Source organism: Pseudochaenichthys georgianus, unplaced genomic scaffold (assembly GCF_902827115.2).
Source record: "Pseudochaenichthys georgianus unplaced genomic scaffold, fPseGeo1.2 scaffold_1021_arrow_ctg1, whole genome shotgun sequence".
Taxonomy (NCBI): domain Eukaryota; kingdom Metazoa; phylum Chordata; class Actinopteri; order Perciformes; family Channichthyidae; genus Pseudochaenichthys; species Pseudochaenichthys georgianus.
Window position 1 is genome coordinate 10,417 of NW_027261995.1, and position 25,870 is coordinate 36,286.

At 41.3% G+C, this 25,870-nt stretch overlaps 1 protein-coding gene and 1 non-coding gene across 2 annotated transcripts; both read left to right on the forward strand.

The window, feature by feature from the left end:
• Positions 1–9,256: 9,256 nt before the first annotated feature.
• LOC117440522 (ELKS/Rab6-interacting/CAST family member 1-like) lies at positions 9,257–24,094 on the forward strand (the record flags this gene model as incomplete). Its single annotated transcript, XM_034076760.1, has 3 exons — positions 9,257–9,404; positions 17,492–17,599; positions 23,911–24,094. Coding segments are annotated over 3 exons (397 nt in total), but the record flags the coding sequence as incomplete, so codon positions are not given.
• trnak-cuu (transfer RNA lysine (anticodon CUU)) lies at positions 19,484–19,556 on the forward strand. The gene has a single exon. It is a non-coding gene; the product is annotated as a tRNA-Lys (tRNA).
• Positions 24,095–25,870: the final 1,776 nt, after the last annotated feature.

The following is a 25,870-nucleotide window of genomic DNA, read 5'->3' on the forward strand; positions in this document are numbered from 1 at the left end:
ACTGATATGGACCTGAATATGAGCATGATAGGACCCCATTGTGTCTCCATTCACTCTTCAGAGCAGCATCACGCAGTGGAAGATAGCCGTAACACAGGTAGCCTCTCTAAATACAGCACATTGACAGAAACACGTTTGTCACTCTCACATTGTCAAATAAAGCAAAACTGGTTTCAGAAATCCTCTCCCAAAGACATGTGGGCGTCGCAGGTGTCCCATCCTGTGACGGGAGTGATTGTTAGCAGATGTCTTTCTGCAGACATTGATTTACTGTAAAGAACCACAGTGAAGAGAAAATCTGCATCTTTAGTCACACTTCTCCGTGTGTGTGGTCCGATGGAAAGAGCAAACCCTGTCGACCATGGATAATGCATTTGTACACCTTTCTTATTAGTCACAGTGTGTGTTTTAAATGTGTGTGAGACAGAGAAAGAGAGACAGAGTGTGTGTGTGTCAAGAACAGATCCTCATGCTGTCATGCAGTCCCACCTGCCCTCCTCTCTTTCTCCCCCCTCTGTCTCTCTGCCTCCCCATCCCGCTACTCTTTCTCCCCCTTCATGTCTCTTTGATTTGTTTTCCCTCCAAATCCTCCAGTTATTTTATTCCCTTCCCTGTCAGTGCTGTTTCTTTCTGTGTGTGTGTGTAAGCTCTCTCGCTGTCTTTCTTTAAGCCTCTCTGATGTACAACAGCTCCTTGAGGGGAGCTTTTCTCTCCCTTTCTCACACACACACACACACACACACGCACGCACACACTTATCCTATGCACCAGCTTTAACCTATTTTCCTAACACTCTCTCACATTTTCCCATTCTCTCTGATGCTCTCTCATCCCGTCTTCTCCTTTCACACTAAATCATTCATATCCAGTGTGTCTGACCCACTTCCACTATAGTTTAAGACACACACACACACACACACACACACACACACACACACACACACACACACACGCTCACACACAGCTTTCAAAAAAGATCTCCAAAAATCCTGCTGTTCTCAGTGTGTTTTCGTACATTATACAGTATACTACTTTAATCGAAGTAGTCAAAGAGTTTAAAAAAACAAACAGTTTCTATCACATCAGGACCTGGCTGCTGTCCTGACAATATGATGATCACTTTCAGTCTTAATAGTACAAGAATTCTTTCCAAACAAAGTTTGATTTTTGGATAAAAGCCTCATCTTGACTGTAATTCCCAAAAATCATTTTATCATTATTCTGCATGTTCACCCTGCTATCATCCCTTTCATGTGTCTGGCTTAATGTAGCCGTGGAGAGCAGTTTCAAACTTAACGACTGCGGTAGGTGTCGATCATTCTCTCTAATGACTTCTGTTATGATCTAGTAATGTGGAACTTTGTGTTGGTGCTTTTGCAGCAGAGAGGGAGGGAGCAGCAGAACATGCTCTACTATAAACCAAGGCTTTATTGGCTGTCTCTGCTTTGATGCTGTGTGTGTGTGTGTGTGTGTGTGTGTGTGTGTGTGTGTGTGTGTGTGTGTGTGTGTGTGTGTGTGTGTGTGTGTGTGTGTGTGTGTGTGTGTGTGTGTGTGTGTGTGTGTGTGTGTGTGTGTGTGTGTGTGTGTGTGTGTGTGTGTGTGTGTGTGTGTGTGTGTGTGTGTGTGTGTGTCCTCGCATATCTTCCTCTCCTTTTCTTTTAGACTTTCAGAACAGTAAGTCTTCAGGCCTACCGTTTTTCATATCAGTTAGAATAAAATAAAATCAAACTTTATTTAGCACTTCATACACAGAAGGTAACACAAAGTGCTTCACAAACCAAATAGAAAACCCCCCACTTCCCAGCTTATACGTAAATAACAAGAAACACATCACTTTAAAAAAAGGAATTCACTTAAAGGTTAATATACACATAAAACAAGAATACAAAAATAATTACAATTTCATGCATACAGTTCTATTTAAAGTCAAATGTAAAAGGAGGGTCTTCAGAATGAATGCTCTCTGCTGCCCCTCAGGTCCTCTGGGAGGCTGTTGCACAATTGTGGGCCGTGATGATAACATGACGCCTCACGTGGTTCTTTGCTTTCCCTTGAATACAAGCTTCCAGAAGACTTGATGGTTCCACAGTGTGCATTGGTTTAAAGCAAATCTGATACAACCTTTAAGAGGAACCTGTGACCCAAGATGTTCATTGCACAACTACACTGCAGCTGAAGAATAAAACCTTTGAACCTTTGAAAAAACAAATACATTATTTGAAAATCAATTGTGAGGCTCAAAGATAGCCAGTGCAGAGACTTTGATATGGGGAGATGTGAGGTTCTGTGAAGTAGAACATGTGGAGGGAAACGTCCTTACACAGAGATGAGGTGGAGTTTGACACACAGCATGTCCTCCAGTTCTAAAGAGAAAACGGTGAGTCTACACGCAGCCTCCTGTGCACCAGAGCAGACTGTCACGGAGACAACGAGAGCTGCTTTGTTCACTCGGAAACACAGAGCAGAGAGAGGGGATTATTTCTAAAATAGCTCTGTGTTTGTCTTAGACAGGGACTGGCCTATGTCATACTGGACTGAATCTACTTCACACACACAGGGACACACACACTCTTCACTCTTACACATACATGCACTGTGGATGACTTTCAATACACACAGACAACTTGTTAACATTCACACACACCGAAATACATACGGTACATCCTTATGAGCACATGGACAAACAGAAGGACATGCTGTCATAAACACAGACATGCATCTGTCACACACACACACACACTGTAGATTGCAGTAGATGGTGACAGCATGAAAGAGATAATGCAACATACACAGGAAGCTGTTTGGAGTGTGTGTTTGAGTATGTGTATGTGTGTGTAGAAATATGTGAGTGATCTAAGACCAGGCATTAGTGTTTCTGATAATGTGAGGGGCCTTAAGTGGTTTTAGGAAGGAGAGAGCCCCCATGTATGCGTGTGTGTGTGTGTGTGTGTGGTGTGTGTGTGTGTGTGTGTGTGTGTGTGTGTGTGTGTGTGTGTGTGTGTGTGTGTGTGGTGTGTGTGTGTGTGTGTGTGTGTGTGTGTGTGTGTGTGTGTGTGTGTCTTAGTGTTGGGGTTGGGGTCAGGTGCCTGGTGCGTCTGCATGTATCTGCTTACTGTCTGCCTTGTCGCCGCGGTGATGACATCATGGCACACGACCGCCGAACGACGGAAAGAATGCCTCTCCTTAACAGACGGAGGAGGTGAGGAGATAAAGGAGGACGGGAGGAGAGGTGAAGAGAAAGAGATATGGGGGTGGGGGGCTAGGATAGAGAATATGTGAGAGAGTCTAAAAGGAAGTGGGAAGTGAATATAACCTAAATGGAAACTAGACTACCTTTAGTTTATCAAAAAGTATTTGCAATTGTTGTAGATGCGTCTTTTACAAACACATAGGAAAGTCACAGTTTCCGGGTACCCTTATAAGGCATTTTATATCTTCAAAACCAGTAAAGGAGGTTTGTTTGAAAGACTTCCCGGGAATTATTGGAATGTTTTGCACACATGCACCTCGTAATTAAAGTCCAACGCCAATGTTTAGTGAGAGCTAAAGTAAGGGTTGGAGTGGCTGAAATGTGCATCTCCTACCACAAGTACAATAACACTTACCAATTTGTTTTGTTCCCTAACTTTAACCATATCTCAACAACTGTATTTCCGTCATAACCGCGATCTGACTGACCTAAAGCATACTGTAGCTGTCATGCACAGATATTGTGGAATTTATCTTTATTTAAATGAGTGTATTGAATGTGATTAGGGTATTTTTCTCAATTGTTCAGTATTAAAGTTCTCCTTCTCATCTTGAGCCACCTTTATATTTTCCCGCGCACAATCCAGTACTTTTTTTTATTGAGCCTAGCTGAAAGCAGATCTGAACAGTGAAAGAATAAAGTGACGGGTCACAAACAATTGACAAATCTCTAGAGTGTCTAGTGCAGGGGTCTGCAACCTTTTTGACCAAAAGAGCCATTTTGCTCCTTTTTCCAAAACATTTTTTTGTCTGGAGCCGCAAAACATATTTCATAGTTTTTTATTGTTATATCAGACAAAAACTACAGTTTTTTTGCATTTATTAGGCTATGTATTACATGATATAAAACTGTTAACCGCTAATAAGAAACAAAGAACTCTTATAAGGAGAATTAAAAATAATACACAGGCCTACTTTAAAATAAATTAAACACAGCACTTGGGGAGTCCTCTGCACATTTGAAGGGAAAAAAAACATTATTAAAATGGGCCCACTTTGAAATAAATAAAACATATAGCTGCACCCTAAAAAGAGTTAAAGGTAGGGTAGGTAAGAATGGAGAAACCAGCTCGAGTGCGCTAGAATTTGAAAATACACAACCGGAAAAAATATGCCTCTTCCTTCAGACTTTCTTACAGAGTCCCTCCTCCAACACACACGAATGCGCACATGACCAATGAGGGCACGAGATAAGTTTGTGCCCAGATGGAAGGCTGACAGGCAGGTAGGCCATCCAGTTATTTTAGCCGGGCCGGCTCAGATGATTGGTCGTGCTTTTTACAGCGCTACGGCTTCCAGAGATTAATTTCTGTATGTATTTATTGTCAAAGCATTTAATATATTCATTGCTATCGGGACGTTAAGAGCATTCCATGGAATATAACAAAAAGTGTTTTCTGAAATAAATTATTTTAGTTTGACCTAATTAAAACCGTTTTGTTTTTTATTTATGTGTCACAGTATCACCTCAAAATTCAAGATACGAAACATTTTCAACCATGCAACAAATTATAAATAGTCCTACAAATACTTTTATTTTATTTCCTTCTTATTTTTGTCTAAGCTCAAGAGAGCCAGAGCAGAGGGCTTAAAGGGCTGCATGGGTTGCCGACCCCTGGTCTAGTGCAACAAAGTGCGAAGAATACCAAAGTTGTTGTCAAAATATGAAACCATGAAGCTATAACATATTTTTAACTAGAGAATGCAACTCCTGGAGAAATTGCTAGTGGGAATGCTTTATGCTGAAAAGCTGACGCTAAACTGCTATGCTGAAATGTAATGTGTAAGAAGAAAGTGAAGAATTTAGATTGAAATGATACATGAACACTGGGGGCTTGAATGTGTGATGAGAGAAGAAAAGAACGTAAAAAGGCTTGGAAAAGCAGCAGAATATTTGAACTGCAAACTCTTGAACTAACTTGATGGTGAATGATCTGTCGCCATGCCAACGGCATTTAATGACATCCCAAAATACGCTTAGATGCGTTGATGGCTGCATCCTTACCAAACCTGTGAAGTTTTGGGCCATTGGAGCATTTTCACTGAAGTTATGAGAAAACCGTGTTTCATGGCGGGCATTGTGTTGCCATGGCAACGGCATGTCCCGTACATGTTAATTTGAATCAGATGTACTGATAATATCCGCAATATAAATCTTTAAACTTCTTCTTACCTTTAAAAGTCCGTCACGAACGGTCTATTATGCTGCAACTCTACAGCTCTGCCAGCCTTGGCGCTAACTTCCGGGGAACGATTGAGAGGCTCCACGATCCGCCATTGCTGTAAAAAAGTGGTCCATTGGAGTGAACGGAGATGTCGTAACTCTTCTATTATATGGCTCTGGGGTTGGGTACCGAGAACCGGTTCCGGTTCGGAACCGGTTCCAACATTTCGATTCCAACGGCATCATTTAGAAATGTGAATTTCGGTTCCGCTTTTCGATGCCTGAGGAAATGTAGCGTTGTACCTACACTTCCTACCGCGTAACCTGAGACCAGGGCTGTAGTCGAATAGTCCAAAGATCAGCTCCTAAGTTCTAACCCTATCGTCTATTCCTTGACCTCTGAGTGAAACGTCACGGGGTTAAGGGATAGTGGACAGGAGAATTCAAAAGGACTTTACTTTTCAAACGATACCCAACCCTAGTTATGACTTCATCGTGTTCTATGACACAGGTGTTTCTATTTGAACTAACGACGTGTCCAGAGATCAAAGGTTTACATGGTGATCAAATAAATGTGGCAAAGGCTCAAATTTGTTGAACAACACATTTGTAACAGGTTTGTTAATTGACCAAAAAATATGAACAGTTGGAAGATTGAAAATGGGATTATTATTAGGATTATTTGTAATCATTTAGAAAGATGTGAACATTGACGTTTCTATTTTAGAAAAGCTGACACTGTAGTGCATCGCTGGTTTTAAAAGTGATTTATAAGAGTCATGTTTAAAGATGTGCAATACTTAAAACATTTATAAAGGTCCTCTGAGTGTGTGTCATTAGTTAGCTGATAAAATGTTAGGGACATATTGACTACAAGAGCTTGAATCAAACAAGCAACCTTGTATTTGAAAGATTAACTCACATAGTTATCATCGTGTTCCATGACACAGGTGTTTGTATTTGAGCTAACAACGTGTCCAGAGATCAAAGGTTTCCATGGTGATCAGTGAGAGGAAAGCATTTTCATTGTTCTGAATGAGAGATAAACCTCTTACTTGTGAACGTTTTGTTGAAGAACCGTAACAGATATCGGCGAAATTTCAAAGCGTGAAGCATGTCAAGGAACTTGAGCATCTGAAGTGTACTTTTTGTGTACTTTCGGGTTAATAATGTGGCCTTTTTGGCAGATTAACTAAAGGTTAAAGGCTGCTGTGGTGGGGGAAAATGAGGCTGAACTTACAATGGAGTTTAATGGAGACATGTTGAAAGTTTTTGTCACTTCATGCCCTCAAAAGGCATTTTGTTTCATTATTTTTGCTTAATTATTTGTTATCTTTCAAGCTACGAGATGTTTTCCTACGTTTGTCATGAAAAAGTATGTCTCAGGGATATAGGGTTTGGGAATTATGGCAGGTTTAAAAGAAAATATGAAAGCAAAATTAAATCTGTCCTCCACTAGCAGTGACATCACACACTCTAAAATCTGAAGAAGGCCTCTTTACCAAGGTCTGAACAATGTTTAATATCTCTAAATGTAAGAATCAGATTTAAAAGTTGTGTTACACAAATAATGTCAGAAAGATGTGTAACATTTTAAAGTTGGAAGTATGAAGGAGCAGTTAGCAGTTGAAGGAGCAGTTAGCAATTGAAGTTGCATGAAGATTGTTGAAGTCTGAAGAGTTTCTCCATTGACTTCCATGTTAAAAATGTGATGAATTATGAGATGTATCTCTGGAATTATGAAAGATATAAATGATAAAAGTAATAGCCATCGATTCCCGACCGAGCTGAACGTTTTGATGTTTGAACAGAGTTTCTGCGATGTTCAATGTGGGAGGAGAAGAGGCGCAAAATAACCCGGCGGAATAATAAAGAATTTCGTGCGTAGCATAACAGATAGTGGGAATGCTGTGTCAGCATTCCCACTAAATAAGCTTTTACTTTGAAGACCTTCCTTTATCCTACTGTGCCCTCCATAAAGTAAAGTAACAGATCTGAGGCTGTGTGTCCGCTGGGAGCCTTTCCTCTGCACACTGCTGGCTGCATTGTCTTTGTTATTTTCAGTTAAGAAAGGGTACGGACACATTGCCAGCCGACTGAGAGCATACTGTGTTTTTAAGTGCCCTCTGACGGCAGAATTATATAAAGATTTGGCAAAAGAGAGCTACACTTGAAACAGATTTTAATGTTTATATCGTAACAGCAGTAGCCACAACTAGCACTTGTCATAAGCATGTGTTTAGCTCTGGCCAAGCAGAGATTATTTTAAGTGCGTGTGTGTGTTGAAGAGATGTAGGGAGAGCCCTAGAGAGGCCCAGAATGAGACGAGTGCATCTGGAATAAATATCATTTTATCACCGGGGTTTATAAGCACTGTGTGCTGGCAGGTTACTCTCAGATATGATATAAAACTAGACGCACTGTTAGCTTTACAAGACTAATGTTCCATTAGCCTTCCTGTGTTTGGGTGTGTACGTGTGTGTGTGAACCAATGACAGTTTGTGTGCAAAAAGAAAGGGAAAATCTGTGAAAGTGTTTCAGGGTTTCAGAATCTGTAAGAAAGAAAATGATTCCCGGATTATATTTAGTCCGAGCGCTAGTTCAAAGTGTTTCATTTTTCAACACTGTAATGAAGAGAAGGAGCATTTTGGATGACTATGGGCGTGTTGAAACATAATATTATAAATTCATAAACATATTGGTAAAAAATATCTCAAAACTGTGCTTCCATATTCACATGTCCGAAAAGTATTTTAGCAGACTGGCCCGGGAAATCACTCTACCCAGTCTCCACTCCCTCAGCCTCGGCTCCTGACAGGAATGCTGTGTCCAGATGCATGATGGGACATTTGTACACTGACAGTTTGGTCAGTGAAGTTGACCAAAGAATCTGTGGGTCTTCACAGAGTCCAAACGTGCAATCTGTCTTGATTTAGACGCTCTCATCACTGCATTCCTCTCTGCATCGCTGTATCTGTTCGTGTGACAGGCCGAAAGAGAAACCGTGTATTTGTCTGCAATGCCAGACCATTGACATGCACAGAAACCCATATAACACATATAACATATAACATATAACACACTACAGCAAAGGGAAATCCCCAAAAAGCTCAATAAACATATTTTTAAATCACTCCAGGATCGTGCTCTAGAAACAGCAGCTTGATATTTTCTAAAGACAGACAAGGACGAGAGAGTAATACCTGTATGCAAACAGAGTGAGAGACATTTATATGTGTGTATAAAACTGTTGTAAAATGAATCAGTTAAAGACAATATGAAGGAGGGTTTATCATGAGGATCTATATGGCATATAGACAATGTGGAAACATCTTGATTGCATCGTACTTGACCACAGGGAGCTCCATATTTTTGTAACCATGTTATCGTTCTAAATCACAAAGTAGCGCCCAATAAAGAGGATATTGCTCCACTTGTTGACACACCATGGGTTCACCATGACATTAAAGTATACCCAAATTAGTATTGGTTTTCTTTTGTCCGGATTTAGACACATCTATCTCCGGGATTCCTTTCTCCACGCCAATACCAGTGAAGTGATTGGAATTGTGCTCATAAAGTTTCCATTTAGAAATGTAATGGGAACACCCTCTGGATAACTTACACAAAACAGATTTGGAAAAAAAGGTGTCTTGTAATTTTCGGCAATATATTTTTGCGAAAAATGTCTAAAACGGCATTGAAACCATAATGTGTGTCCTATTGCAACTATTTCATATTGCAATTATTGCTCAACGTGTGCATTATCACCACGTGTGGCTTTAATTAAATAAAATAAAAAGGTGTGTAGTCTTGCTAACCAAACGATTGTTCTCTGTGCAGGCAAGAGGCGCTGCTGGCAGCCATCAGTGAGAAAGACGCCAACATCGCCCTGCTGGAGCTCTCCTCCTCCAAGAAGAAGAAAACCCAGGACGAGGTGGCAGCTCTGAAGCGGGAGAAGGATGGTCTGGTTCATCAGCTCAAACAGCAGGTAGGATTACTATGCGCACACACACACACACACACACACACACACACACACACACACACACACACACACACACACACACACACACACACACACTCCAACATCTAAGTGGACACCAGGAAAGATTTTCGTCAGTTATTTTAGAGGAAGAGGGGCAGAGATGGAGGGGGAAAAGTGTGAGAGGGGTAAAAGGGAACAGGTGAAGTGGCACTGGTGAGGGGAGCAAAAGAAAACAGGAGAAACTGAGTCCAGATGTGACCACAGTCCTCCCACCACCACGGCTACATTTAGGATTAGCCTACCCCTCCCACACACACCGCACACAAACACACACCAGGTTCAAATGTTCCATAAAATCTAGGGTCACAACACTTTCATGTAATGAGTTTTTATTGAAATGTTCTGTCCTCCGATACGCACACTGAATCCTAGCAACACTTCCCTGGTATGGCTACACCTTCACGAGCACAGACATACCGATGTGTACACACTCACCCAGGCCAAAAACAAGGATATAAACATGACCAACTGCCTCTGTGGTTCCACACAGAGGTCTATTCACACACTCAGAGACACGCTCACACACAGTTAAAGTTCTCGTGGGTCTAGTGAATTAACCAACCCCTGAGTGGACGAGCCTGCTGGGAGTTTGGTGGATTTCTTCTTCGCTGGTCTCCTGTTTGTACTCACTTTCTGTCCACATCTGTCACTCCTTGTTTTTGACTTGGTGTTTTTATTTGATGCACAAATTCACTAAAGTTGTGCAACAGTACACAAATTATAAATAATTTGATGCAGAATAAGAAGGTCAAAAGTCAGAGCTTCAGTGCTTATCGTCCCTTCTGCTGGCTGTAGTGTACACCAATGATATTTATCACATTCATTACATTTATAACGTTACCATAGCCGCTTCAACATGATCTTACAGGATGGTTGGGCTACACACATTTTCTGCAAACATGGGACCAGTCAATAGTGGAAGAAGTACTCGGATGATGTACTTAAGTAAAAGTATCATACTAAATTGTAAAAATACAAAAAAAAAGTCCTGCATTCAAAATCTTACTCAAGTCAAAGTATCCAAAAGTATTGGCCTCACATTAAGTACCAAAAGTAAAAGTATTTGTTAAATGTAAACATTTCAGAATTATATACAGTACATTTTATATATTAAATCACTGGAATATAATGAATGATGCATTAATGTATTCATCACAGCTGGTAAAGGTGAAGCTACTTTTAATGACGTTATATACTGCTGCCTGATATCATATCCTATAATTATATGTCAATGTTTATTTATTAGGTCATTTAAATGGTTACTAATGTAGTGGAGTGAAAAGTACAAGTCAAAGTCAACTTTATTGTCAATCTCAAAATATGTTTGTACCATAGACGGTTTGTCCACACAGAAAGATCGAAATACTGTTTCCCACAGTCCCGAGGTATAAAAAACCCACATTAAAGTACAAGAACACTCAATAATTACAAAACAACACAAAATAACTGTTTACTACAAGTGAATCAATATTGCCTTCTAAAATGTAGTAGATTAGAAGTATAAAGAATCAAAAAAGGAAAGTACTTTTTTAAAGTACCTCAAAATTGTTCGTAAATGTACTTCATTACATTCCACCACTACCAACAGTCACTTAGTCATCGCACCAACTACCAGACACACAGACACAATAATGGCAAATAATATATATATATATCAAACATCACTGAGATTTAAGAGCTTTGTGTTTACTTGTATGTACTAGGGATGGGAATTTGAAAGCAAATGTATATTCGACCCCCCAAAAAACGGTTAACCGGTTAACCGAAATATACATATCCTATAAAAAAAAATTTGGGTAAACATTTTTTTTTTACAAATGTTGGTAAAACAAAATTTCTGAATTTTTTTTACCCAATTTTTTTTCAAGAATTTTTGGAAATGCATACATGTTCAAATAAGTGTAGAAACCAAGTTGAACAGCTTGACAGCATAGGCCTACAACTTTCATGTGCGGAGGTGATTCACAATCAGCAGCTGTAGAGAAGACCCTCTCAGCTGGAACGGAGGTTGCGGGTATAGCAAAGTATAGCATGTATATATAAATGTATCTCTTCTTAGAGTGTAAATAATTACCGGACTATGACTGGTAAAATATGTTGAATACCGGCAAAACTAAATCTCTCCAGTCAAAATGTCTAGTACTTTGCCGCCACACACGGTTGCCAAGCAGTGCTTACGGAGCGTCCACACTACGGACCGGTGAGCGGAGCAAAACACACCTTTAGACGTGAGCGGAGCAAAACACACCTTTAGACGTCACCTAACATAGTTAGCTATGGCACTGTCGTATATATATATACACATTGAATTATTCAATTTGATAATCAACTTACACTCCCAAAAAAAAAAAAAAGATTATAAAAATATTCATAACTCATATTCGAATACATGAATAATTATTCGAATACCTGAATCATTTCGAATATTCGAATATTCGAATATTCGATTAATCGTTCCCATCCCTAGTATGTACCTTGATTCACAAAATGTGAAATATAATACTTACTGAGATGTGACCATCAAAATAGATAAGTTAATCATGTATTTTAATTTATTTGCATAATGTTCGCATTATTGGACATTGCCAAATATTCACTTAATGGATTGAATGAGTTCTAACGGATCTAATAAGATGGATGCACAAGAGAGAGGAAAGTTGTGTGTAAAAGAGTGTTTGAATTGGTGTTTAAGAGAAGTGTTGGAGAGTGGCTGTGTCAAATGAAGTCATTATAACATACATCGCTCTCCTCTCTCTTCCTCCCTCATCTCTCCGTCCTTTTTGAAGTCGTTCATGACACCTCAGGGTCTCCGAGGAGGGTACTGACAACACAGAGACTCTACTGTCTGGGTGTCAAGGGTGTGGGCTTTTTTTTCTCCCCTCATGCTGTGTGTCTCTCTCTTTCTTTCTATCTGTGGTGTCATAATGTTCCGTCCCTCAATGATGGATCGCAGCCGAGACTTCCTCAATATTCCCGCGTGTGTGTTCACGGGTGGTTGTGTTTGCAGTACAACCATCAAGTGAGTTAGCTGAGGATAGTATTTTTAGCTCGCTCCCATCAGAGTGACATACGCACACACGTTGCTACTGATAACCTGCCTGACAGCCGGGCAGGCAGAGTTGCGGTATGGAATTGTATGTGATTATAAATCAGAGAGCTTTGGTTGCCATGAGGCAGGTGTAAACAGAAAGCAGTGTTTAGCTCCGTAAAGTCAAACTAAGTGGTTCACTTGTGTGATGGATGATCCCCATGCTATTTTTTACAGTTTCTACAGAGTGTTTTTTGACGGCCATCACTCTTCAGTAGATCATAGGTCAGAGTGTTTTAGTAGCGCGTAAACGCCGCTGACATCTCACGTCTGGTCTGAGTTTGTGTTTGAAACACTGCTTCACCTGTGTTTCCTTGGAGCAGGTTACATTTACAGAATCAGATCAATGTTTGAAATCAGCAACTTCAAAATATTTGAATGAACAGACAAAGTTCTGTATGGCTGCTTGCAACGAGCTGTAGCAGCAACACAACATGAAGATGTGCTTTGCTGACTTTGTCTTTTTTTATAATTATCTGAGATTAACAAAATATTTGTTTTTTTAAACTTTATTGAAAGACTTCAATGTATGCAGCGAAAAATGGTGTTAAAGAGGACATATTCTGCTGATGTTCAGGTGTATATCAGTATGTAGTGTCTCTACTGGGACATGTCTCCATGCTTTAATGTTCAAAAAGCTCTTTATTGTTCTCATACTGCCTGTGCTGCAGCACCTCTTTTCACCCTCTGTCTGAAACCAGAGCCCAGTCTGCGCTGATTTGTTCGCTGGCCGGCTCTTTTCTGATTGGTTAACCAATTAGAGATGTCCCGCGCCTTAGCCTATCTTGTTCAATGTGTTTGAATACTAGCCAATAGAAGTGCCAGTGGTACGTAGTGATCTCACTATGCTCTCTAAGTAATCAAAGGCAGTAATCAATGGCAGCGTTTCAGGCAGGGGGGGGGGGGGGGGGGAGTGTGTGAGTGTCCCTCTGGAGTTAACACAGGGAGTTGAGCCTTTGAAGACCATTGACATGCACAAAAACCTACATAACACATCATAGGAAAGGGAACACCCCAACAAGCACAATAGGAATCTTTATTATAAAATGTATGCTAAATGTTCACTTACACTCACATTCATACAACACATCTGTGTGTGTTTAAGAATATACAGTGTGTGTGTGTGTGTGTGTGTGTGTGTGTGTGTGTGTGTGTGTGTGTGTGTGTGTGTGTGTGTGTGTGTGTGTGTGTGTGTGTGTGTGTGTGTGTGTGTGTGTGTGTGTGTGTGTGTGTGTGTGTGTGTGTGTGTGTGTGTGTGTGTGTGTGTGTGTGTGTGTGTGTGTGTGTGTGTGTGTGTGTGTGTCTTCCCCTTTGACCCCCAGCTGCATTATAGACAGGCGGCTGTAGATCAAGGCGATCTCAGCTATCTTCACTCTTCTTCTCCTCAAATCTTTCTCACAGACTCTTTCCTCTTCATTTATTTTATGAGTTTTTTTTTTTCTTCAGCAAAAACCATGACACGATGAGAGAGAGGGGAATGTTTCTCGGAAGATTATGTGAAAGACGAGTGTAGAAGGAGTGGGTGAAGTATTTTATGGAATGAAACAAGAGGAAGAAATGGGGGAGGTGAGCAGTATCCCACCATCTGCCCCTGCAAGAGACACACGTAGTTAACATGTACAGGCGGTCTATGTGCGGCTGTGGCCTTCACCATTGTTCTGCACCTGTGTGGCTAAAGCTTGGCTCTACAATTGTATTTTCTTAAGTTCCTGGTTGTGTCACCTCATTTACAATGGTGTTAAATGATATTGCAGTTACACATAAAATCCATGGAACCCTAAGCTTGTGGGAAATCACAGATCAAAAACAATTCTTTAAACAATAAAATATAATCAGAATTTGTGAAGACTACAACTTCGGACACTTTAAACCTCTGAAATTGTAATCCCGTAAACCAGGGGTGGGGAACCTTTTTCCTCTCAAGGGCCATTTCAATGTTTTCAACATCCTCCGAGGGCCGTACAAATGATTGACCTCTGCTTAAAAATACTAAAATCACAGCCCATTCATTTGGCCTTTCTTTCATGCTGTGCAAAGAAAAAGCAACCTCTTAATCCAGATATCTCACCATGACTCGCGCATGCATGCACGTGCACGGTTGTGGCATGACCACCCAAACAGAAAGATAGGGACACAAGATGTGTGCAAATGTATTTAGTTTCATATCCATGTGAACATGATTTAGTCGGGGGGGGGGTCAAAGATTATTTTTTTAAAATGTTGAAGTTAAAAGCATCAATCTGGTGCACTTTGAGAGCAACATTAAGAGATCTGGATACATCTCTCAACACCCAGATGAAACAGAACTGTAAGCAGATTTTCTTTTTCTTTATGGATATTTTAAAAATCACTCTCCTTTCAAACTGTATTCTTGTTTATTAATAACAACTCTTTTTCACTGTCATATAGTATGTTATACCGGTTTACTTTATTCTCTTGTTTTTTTATAACTATAATGATCATATAAAGATGTGCCTTTACCTCACTGGTTGTAGAAAAAGCTTCTTATATTCGTTAGCATAGCTAGCTAACCAGATGCTAATAACAACAAAGTTATTGACTGTATGATCTGTATGACAGATGAACAGATCGCCACTGGGCTTTCAACTAAAGACACAGCCACGCAGAAACTGCGGCATGTGTACGGCTCCTTATGGGTACTGCAATTTGTGAAGTAGCAATGTGCTGGTGCTCTCCGTCAGAACTGGGTCAGACGAGACATATACCACGTGATGACACGTTAGGCTCGTGTTGTGTTCAAGGACCCTGACTCGTGTCAGGAAAAAGAGGCACTCGCTTGTTTAATTTTGCGGTCTAGATTTCTTGTGTTCAAATCCCACTCTTGACATAGTGTTTTACCTGGGCTTTAGCCCCCCCGTTGGGCGGTCGCATTTTAGGGTGTATTAATCCTAGATCATTCAGACCAGTTGTTTCAAAACCTAGAACCTTTCACCTCCAGGTTGGGTTTGTTGGGTCAATTTGTACACGGCAGAACTAGGGCAAAATGAGAATGGTGTTTTGGATTGCCCTTCAATCAAACTCTGTAGCCCTTTTTTTTCAATCGGAATGCAATCGGGCCGATTGAATTTCCATCTGAAATTCAAAATGTTGGCCTATTTTAGCATTGTTGCTAGCCCGGCTAGCTCAGTCGGTAGAGCATGAGACTCTTAATCTCAGTGTCGTGGGTTTGGGTTTTAGTCCGGATGCTGCGGTACCGCCTACCAGACGGCAGCAGATAGAACAGTTTGTGGCTGTAGTGATGGGGGTCTTTTATAATCCTGATGGCTCTCTTCCTGAGCTGCTGGGTGTAGAGGTCCTCCATGGATGGCAGCTCTGTCTTCTTGATGTGCTGTGCAGTTTTCACCACCCTCTGTAGAGTTTTACGTTTGAGGGCAAAGAGTGACTCCTTCCTGAGTAAAAGGGCTTTCTGGTCTTCAAATAGAGGCATGGGTTCAAATCCCACTCCTGACCAGAGTGTTTTATCTGCTGGTGACATCTATGTTGTTAAGCGATACAGCTACCCCTTCTTTTGTTTATGTGCGTAACATGTCTTTGTTTGATGTTGAAAATCACCTGTTGACACCAAGCAGAGTGCTGCAGCTTTTCTGTGTTGAAATGCTGTAATCCGGACATATTTTAAAAGCATTTTCAAAAGTACTTACTTACTTTAATTACCGTATTTTAGTACTTTATTTTTGTGTATGTTGTGTAATTTGTTGTTTTTGTTAATCAATTGTTCTAAATTGATTGATTGGAATCAATCAACACATCAAATGGTGGCAGATTATATCCTTGAGAACATTGTGGAGAGGCAAACATAGATAGAGACAAATAAAGGTCACTCCACAGCTGTGTGTGTGTGTGTGTGTGTGTGTGTGTGTGTGTGTGTGTGTGTGTGTGTGTGTGTGTGTGTGTGTGTGTGTGTGTGTGTGTGTGTGTGTGTGTGTGTGTGTGTGTGTGTGTGTGTGTGTGTGTGTGTGTGTGTGTACACATACAGCAGTGACTCTAGATTATGTACTATTTCCAAGATGAACTTTTCATGTTTGTTTTAAATGCATGTCTGTGTTTATTTTAAAGTTGTCTTTAGAAAAAGAGGAAATTAATAATGTGTTTGGGGAGGCTTTCTTCAACTTGACCTAAGTACATAGAAACAAACACACACACACACACACACACACACACACACACACACACACACTTGTATGGTGTATGGTCCTCACAGACACACACAGCACCCCTTATTAACTCTTTCTCTTGCCCACACACACACTCTTAAAAATCCTGTCTTTGAGGCAAATACAAATGAAAGTTGTCATTCACATGTGTATGTCAGTCTTATTCACACACACACACACACACACACACACACACACACACACACACGCACGCACGCACACACACAACCTCAGTCTGGCCTGCTTAAACCCCTGGGGCTTGCAGGGGTCAGTTAAAAGCTAAAGGGATTTAGATTGTACAAGACTGACAGATTAAGACGCCCTCTTTCTTTCTCTTTTACTCCATAGCTATTTCCAGACATACTGTAAAGCTTAAAGTATAGCTGTAACATGTGAAACAGAACAAGGATACAAACTTGACAGATGTGTAGTTGGGATCAAAACAAAGGCAGAGTCTGAAGAGGACTGTAGTCTAACTAAGGTTGCCCAAAACAGAGGCAAGATTTGACGTCGCAATTGGTGTGATTCCACCATAAGATGGTCTCTCGTTCTCTTTAAATCCAAGCTGAACCCACCATCCCATTTGAAACTCAATCCCCATCAAACATCTCTTTCTCTTTGTCTCTGTGTGTTAGAAAAGTAACATGTTACCAACATTCTCCTCTCTGCAAATGAACCCCGAGATGGCTACCCTCGTATCACACTCATACACTGCTTTTTGTTTTCTCTAGAGATCTAATTGTTTGAAACTTTCTCTCTCTCTGTAGACTCAAAACCGGATGAAGCTTATGTCTGACAATTATGAAGATGAGCACCTGAAAGTCTCCTCTCCAAGCTCAGAGCAGCCCAACAATCACAAGCCCTCCCCAGATCAGGTAAGATTTCTCCAAAGGATATTGAGCTCTAAATATTGTTTCCTGCCACACCAGAGGCATCATTGACACTGGGGATGCTGGGTATTTGTCCCCAACCACTTTGTAAATGGACTATTTTGTCTCCACTACTCTGCATTAAGATAATTTGTAAAAATGTTTCTGACATTAGCGTGCACAATGAATTGTACACTTTATATTCACCAGAGAACAATCTTGAGGACTGTTCACACTGTTTGGGTGTATTTCTGGTTAGCAAGTGGTGCAATTTGGAACTGCAACATATTTGATATAAGTGATAATTTAATAGAGAATTGTAAAGCAATTGTTTCACACGCTTTGCCACAGCGTAGCAAAGTTACAGCACTAGTTGTCAAAAAAGTTATTGTAAGCATATGTATGTCTTGTTTAAGGGGGGGAGGGCGCTTAATGCAGTCGTGTATTTTAAATCTGAAAAAGTGTCCCCACCACTTATTTTTAACAAAGTGCCCAACACTTGAAAGCATGCTCTCAAGTAATATTTCTAAATATTCCTATTAACGATAACTCTTCTTAACTTCAAAAGACAGACTATCATATGTGTGAACTTTGAACCTTTACATTAACTTCTTCTTCTTCTTCACTTATCCACACTAACTTTGTTATTCTACAGTTTCCTGCTTCAGCAAACTAACTTACTGCTCTCTCCACACTCACGCTGCGTTGGGCCAAACTAACCAATAGGACGATGAGGAAGGCATTTGGGCCTAGCGAATCACATGCCTTCTTTCTCTCTCTCGGTCTGCCAATTTGTACAGAAGGGTGAGCGTCTTCTTTGTCTGGATCCGATCACGTGTGCTCATCGTTCGTCTTCCGTCTTTTCTTTTCTTTCACCTTTGACTTTGTGATCAGGTGTTGGTGTTGTGATTATTGTCCTTTCACCCCTTTTGTCATAATTATCCATTCGTCATGTTGATTTTTTATTTCATCAATTCCTTTCATTTACTCCACTATTGACACTTTTTGTTTCATTGAGATGTTCCTCTTCTCTTAGTCATTCGGGTTGAATATAGAAATGTCAAATGTTCTCATGTGTTTGATGATTTCTCTGGACATGTGGTGTTTCTTTTACGAGATCTCCCTTCCTGTAATATGCTCCATGTACCTCTTTGTTACTTATTCTCCAGTTCTATGGCCGTATGCATTATGTGTTAGTCTTGTTTTTATGGCGAGTCATCTCTCAGCTGAACCTACGCTTTGTGTGGGATCTAGTAGAAGGTTTAAGGAAGCTGTTGCTTTTGCCAAAATATACAGTAAAACGTTTTTTTAGGAATGTTGAAAGGAAAATGTCTCCGTTGACCCCTGTGCTATTATTTAATTACTCAATTGGGGTTAGTAGTGTTTTTGGAGCCCGAAGGTCATTAATCGTACATGCATGAGAGCCTTCACATAAACCAAGAACAAAAACACCACCTAACACATCTAACGTACCCTGGCTTAAGTCTTTCTTAAGCCATTTTCTAATCCAAATCATGGATCATAGTTTTTCAGATTTATTTGAGTGGGTTTGAGCCCCTAGTTTGCCAAAAGTCTTTTGGCCTGCAAGATCTGTCCACTCATCAAATTATTATTTTTCTGGACTGGATGAACACAATCAAGCTCAATACACTATGTCCACCGTCACATAAACCAACAGCTTGTGTGGTTGTTACTGCATCCCAGCATCAGCCAGTACAGTTGGACACACATCAGCAGATCCACTATGTTGTTAGTAGAGGGCATACATAGTCGTGTAGTTGTGTGGGGTTTGAGGAAAGTGGACCCCAACATTCCACACACCACCCCGAAGTACCCAGCCCTTAGGGTTAAGGCAGCACTGAAATCTGATCCATTTGCGTGGCATATGTAGCCCGGCTAGCTCAGTCGGTAGAGCATGAGACTCTTAATCTCAGGGTCGTGGGTTCGAGCCCCACGTTGGGCGCAGATATTTTGAATTGTAGACTTAGAGGACGGCAGCGACTTAAGAATGACCAGGAAGCATTATATATAGACTTGCGTGAAAGGTGTCCACTCATCAAAAAAATGTCACTTGCATGTCTAATACACACACACAGAGTGTATGTTCTCTATGCAGTGTCTTCTCTATATATGAACCAAGGACTGTGTTTATTGTAGTGTACGCAACAAAATAAATCTTTAAGTTGCCTGAAACGCCCTCCATTGGACGCCTTTGTTTACTTCAGGAACATAGAACTGTTGTGTTCATCATCTACATCCTCCCAATTGGACCAATCCTCCGTCGACACCAACTCCAGTTCCACTGTTACGCTGATGACACACAGCTCTCCCTCTCAACACACACTCCCAGCTCAGCGCCTGCCTCACTGACGTTAACATTTGGATGCAAAACAATTTTCTAAAACGTAACTGTGACAAATCGGAACTTATAATCATTGGCCCAAACTCACTTACCCGCTCAACCCAAGATGTTTCTCTTACTATCGATGGCTCCATTGTCACCCCCTCCACTCACATCCGTAACCTTGGCATCATCCTCGACCCCACCCTCACTTTCCTCCCTCACGTCAACCAGGTCACACAAAACGCTTTCTTCCATTTATAGGACATTGCCCGCAACAGACCCTCCCTCTCATCGCCCGCTGCTGGAACTCTGACCCGTGCCTTTATAACATCCGACTGGATTACTGCAACAGCATACCTTTTGGATCACCTGCATTCACACTAACACAACTTCAATATGTCCAAAGATCAGCTGCCTGCCTGCTCACCTCCACCCGACGCTCCGACCACATCACCCCTATCCTCCAGGACCCCCACTGGCTCCCCATCAAACACCGCATTGACTTTTCACTTTCAAAGCCCTCAACAACCTTGCCCCCCCCCCCCTACCTCTGTGACCTCATCCAACGACACACCCCCACCCGTCGCATCAGGTCTGCTGAAGCTAATCTACTGCAGCCCATCAGGACAAAGCTCCGGACCTGGGGTGACAGGGCCTTCGCAGCCCCCCCCCCCCCCCCACACTCTGGAGCTCCCTCCCCAGCCACGTCAGATCCGCCAACACTCTCACATCATTCAAACAACCCCTCAAAACTCACCTTTACTCACCTTTACACACCTTCAACTCATAATCAACTAACCCCTTGCCCTGATTCCACCTAGCTTAGCACTTTTTACTTTTGTTGTTATTTAGTTTTACTTGCTTGTAAGTGCTTTGAGCACCAGGAAAAGCACTTTATAAATGTAATGTATTATTATTATTATAGTGACATCACTATGAAACACTCTTCTATTGGCTAGCGCTCCATTTCTAAGCGGTTGACCAATCAGTACAGAGCCGGCCAGCTAACCAATCAGAGCAGACTGGGCTCTGGTCTCAGACAGAGAGTGAAAAGAGGTGCTGCAGCACAGGCAGCATGAGAACAATAAAGAGCTGTTTGAACACTAAAGCATGGAGACGTGTCCCAGGAGAGACACTACATACTGATATACACCTGAAAATGAACAGATGATGTCCTCTTTAAGTTTGGTCTCACTTTATTCAAAGAGTAGTATTCGGTCTGATGTACTGACAGGCCAGTGAAGGCAACACCACATGAGTAGCACATGCTGCTTTTAGCACAGCTCAGTCCCTTTGGGGGGCTTAGAGCCCACAGGTTCACCAGCGGGTCTAACTTTGACCCTGGTTATTAATTAGCGGTAGCACCTCGCTGCTGAGACGGGCAGACCAGCCTCTCTTTTTCTTCATGGGTAGTTGTACACACACATACAGCGCAGACACACTTTCCCTTGGTGTGTAAGGCGGGTCAGTTGCCAAAGCGCATTACAACAGAACAGTGAGTGGTTGTGTCTTGTTCAATGAGGGAATTCTGTGCTACAGCTAAAGAAAGAAATGCTTCACGCACAACCGGAACACAGGAGAGCACTCCTAAAACACGCTAAGCATTGTTCATGGTATTCGCCGTGGTTAATGGTCTGCAGTGGTATTCGATGCACCAGTGACAAAAGACAGGGAAGAGGTGTGAATGTTTCTCAATGAGGAATTCTGTGTTTTGGAACGACACGTTTTTCAATATTTTAGAAAGATGATTAATGACCCTGTGTGTGTGTGTGTGTGTGTGTGTGTGTGTGTGTGTGTGTGTGTGTGTGTGTGTGTGTGTGTGTGTGTGTGTGTGTGTGTGTGTGTGTGTGTGTGTGTGTGTGTGTGTGTGTGTGTGTGTGTGTGTGTGTGTGTGTGTGTGTCTTTTGAGTTGTTTCATAGCTCAGTAACAGACTGGTAGGCAAGTATGGGAGGCTTATTAAGACTGAGGCCTTAGTACAGTAAGAGATTTTAAAACACTGCATACGTTGACCATTGCTGGTTGTGTAATACATAAAAACATGTAGGAGCATAGATACTGTACAGTGTCCACCTTAAAAGAAGACTTTTATATTTCACTTTGTTGTTATTACTGGAGTAAATTCAGGCTTCTCTGTTAGTCATTACATATTTCTTGAAACAGGGAAAGAGAACTATTTATTTATGTCTCTTTAAACGCTATCCTTATATTGCCATTCCTTCCATTCTTTCTGTCTGTTTCTCATCTGTCGTGTTTCTGATCCACAGAGCTTTGCTGCGGGTCTGAAAAGTGTGGCGCAATTTTTTGTAAAGCTTTTTTACAGCATAGTCAGGATTAGAAAGTGTTAGAGAACAGCTGGTGCACATGTGTTGAGAGTGTTTTTAAAGCATTAAAGCCAGATTCCTTTTCTAGAGGGGTTCACATATTGGCATATAACGTGACTGAGCGAGTGCGTCCTTGTTGCATAAAGCCGTCAGCATACATCATAGCAGACAGCAGTGTTATGAAATGCAGAGGGTGTAGCAACCCTGCAGCCTTAGTTTAACTCCATCACTTCCCCTCTGCCTCCTTTGCTTCTCCCTCTGGAAGAAAATGTTCAGTAATGCAGATTTCGTAATGGACTGGAACCTACTAGCAGGTCCTCACCGGAAGAAACCTGTACTTGAGCCATTGACTTCCTTAAAAACGACCCTTTATGACTGTTTGTGTAGAGGCGTGTGTTGTGTGTGCAGTAAATAAGGACTCAGAAGTGACAGTTACTTTGAATTACCGTCAGCTTTCATTGTTGTAGCGAAGAGTGAGCGATATTTGTAAAGCGATTTGAGCACCTGTAAAAGCGCTCTAATAAAATGTTGTACTGCATTATTATTATTAATATGATTTTATTTCTCCAACAATAACTACCCACATCTATTTCCATCATGCATCTGCAAGGATGTTCAAACATATGAAGTTACTGAGTGATATATTGGTTTATATGTTGAGATATATCTTCTTCTTTTTTTGCTTTGTTATATCGGTAAATTATCAACCAGCTTTGTGTTTTTTCACAGGTTTAGAAAAACATGATAAAGTTGTGTGTCTGGGATAGATGCTTTAGTAGGAACTATATAGGAACTCCAGTGACTGTTTAACAGGTATACTGGCGATGGATTTCAGCCAATCATAAATAAAGAGAAGCAGGTGTTCTGCATTAGGCTTGATTAGTGGAACGTCTATGAAACTGAGTGTTGTTTGACTCTCTCTGCAGTGAAGACCTGTGATCATAAGGCCATAGTGTGCACAGATTTACAAATCATAGGCAGTATTGACCTTTCATCATTATATTTTGTGCGCAGTCAAATGAATCCATCAGGGGGGTATACTACGAAGCAGGATGTTCGCTTAGCCGGCTAACTTCAGGGAAAACTCGGGGTTTCCGGTCCTACGACGCTGGTTCTCTTTTTAGCAGGCTAGATCTCCATGGTAACTTATGCTGTGCAGGCTAAGAGATCAACTCAGTGAAAGCACCGCCTGCTGACCAATCAGAGCTCAGTGTGCGGAGTTTAAAGCGATCAAGTCATATTACAGGAGAAAATAAATACAGAAAAGCTGACGTCGCAGGAAAGACGGTCGGCAAAAAATCACCGACTGTGTGAACGTGAACATGAATAGAATATCACCTCCATCTTCAGAGCAATCTGACTATTATAACATTAGCGTTAAGAAAGCTTACTTAAAAATCTGCCACAACATAAGTAACCGGATCAGAGTACATTAAGTACAGTCCGCGGCATATCACTTCATAATGTATCATATATCTCCTTATCTGAGTCAGCTGAGCCGTATCTGGCCGTGCAACACTCACAGTGTCACAGACTGTATGCAGAAGTATTATTATAAGCAACACATTAAGTTGACGAAACACTCGAGACAAATGTAATTAAAGTCAGCTTCGTAGTACAGGCCTCTGACGTTTGTCCCTTCCTCCTTCAGATTCTCTCTCCTCTCCTGGATCTCAATCAGAATCGCAGCAAGCTGAAGCTGTACATCAGTCACCTGACCTCGCTGTGTCAGGAGCGAGACCCCAATCATACTGCAGGACTTCGCCCCGCCCCCCGCCTATCACCGCTCTGACTCCGCCTCCTGGCATACGCAGCTGCAAAGCATGACGCGGGAGCAGGTGAGTTTGTGTGTGTGTACCAGTCTATGGTGTGTACTGAAAGACAAGGAGGACAACAATACAAATAGTCATTTATCTGTGTGTGTGTGTGGTGTGTGTGTGTGTGTGTGTGTGTGTGTGTGTGTGTGTGTGTGTTGTGTGTGTGTGTGTGTGTGTGTGTGTGTGTGTGTGTGTGTGTTTGTGTGTGTGTGTGTGGTGTGTGTGTGTGTGTGTGTGTGTGTGTGTGTGTGTGTGAAAGAGAGGGTGAATATGGAATACATCTTGGTCACTCCCATTTGCTCATTCCCTATCAGCTTCTGATTGTGTGTCTGTGTGCTTTCCTCGTTAGATCTGATGCCGGTCTGAGTGTGGGTTATTGTTCTCGCAGTGTGTGTGTCTCTGTAACTGTGCGGATGTGTGTGTAGGAGTAGGGCACACACTTGCAGATTGGTTGGCGCTGCCTTTGACATTATTGAAAAGATTTATCCAGCAGGGCACCTGTCGACACGCTGCTGGCTGACGAAACCACAATACTGTGTCCAGACGTTTTATTTACAAGGAGTAAACTCTGCTCCGAGCTCTTGGCAGCAGCAGCAGCAGGAGGGTTAGTTCATAAGATATTTATTATTTAACTGTCGAAAGAGTTGTCATATGAGAGAGGGAGGGGAGTGAAGAAAAGGGAAATGAGGATGCAGAAAGGTGAGGCTTAGGGAAAGTTATAGAGAGCTTTGGCTTGCCCGTTCGCCTCAATGTAGTCATAGTTACCAGTTGTATTTTTAGATACTGATTATACACAGCATATTATTGAGTTTGAAATGTTGAGACTGTCTATGGTTTCCCCATGTCTCTCTTTCGGTCTTGTCTTTTTCCTCCATGTTGAAAACGTATCAGACGATACACGGTTGCTACATGTGGTATACATTGAAAAATCATAACTCAAGCCACACACACACACACACACACACACACACACACACACACACACACACACGCAAAGCAAGGTGACAGAGTGTGTGGTGGTTGGGGTACAGAAGAACTCGTTTCCTCCAGTCCTCATGAAAGCCCTATTGTGTGTCTTAATGTTGGGAAATGTCTCTGTTTAGTACGAGTGCTTCAGATATGGCACGGCCTGGTTTGGTGTCACTTTAAATGATGTACTGAATGTAGTTGTTGTTTAATCACGTGTACATTTAAAGGACAGGAAATACGGTATGGGGTGACTTTAATAGACAGATAATTACTGTATGGATTTGTCATCCTCCGGCTGAACGCAGACAGTCATTTGTGGTCCGGAGCCAGGTCCCATATTTCTAAAGAAAACGTGCTCTGTATTAAAAGTAATCGTGTGGGCTGCTGTGAAAGCTTATCTAACAAGATTGAATGCTTTTAGACAGCCAACCGACTACCCTCAGCTATTTCATTCCTACCTCATATTTATCAAGATATTTTAGACTTAGACAAAAGTGTCCTTGTGACCACATCCATGCCAACTTTGAGGTAAACTAAAGAAACTGTTATTTTAAAAGCGCATTCTAACCAACTTACCACACATGAACAGGTCTTTGAGAAAGAGAAAACTGTTGCAAACATCTTCCCTGATGAACATCACAGCTTGATTGAGTCCTTTCTTTAATGGAATGTGTGCTTTAAAGTGACTCATACTCATACGCAATATATTGCAATCTATGGTTAAGGGCTGTTGGAGTTCTACTTGTTGAGATGATGGAATTTGAACTGAATAATATATATCAATCAATATATTTATTATATATCATTATATACAAATAAAAAGTG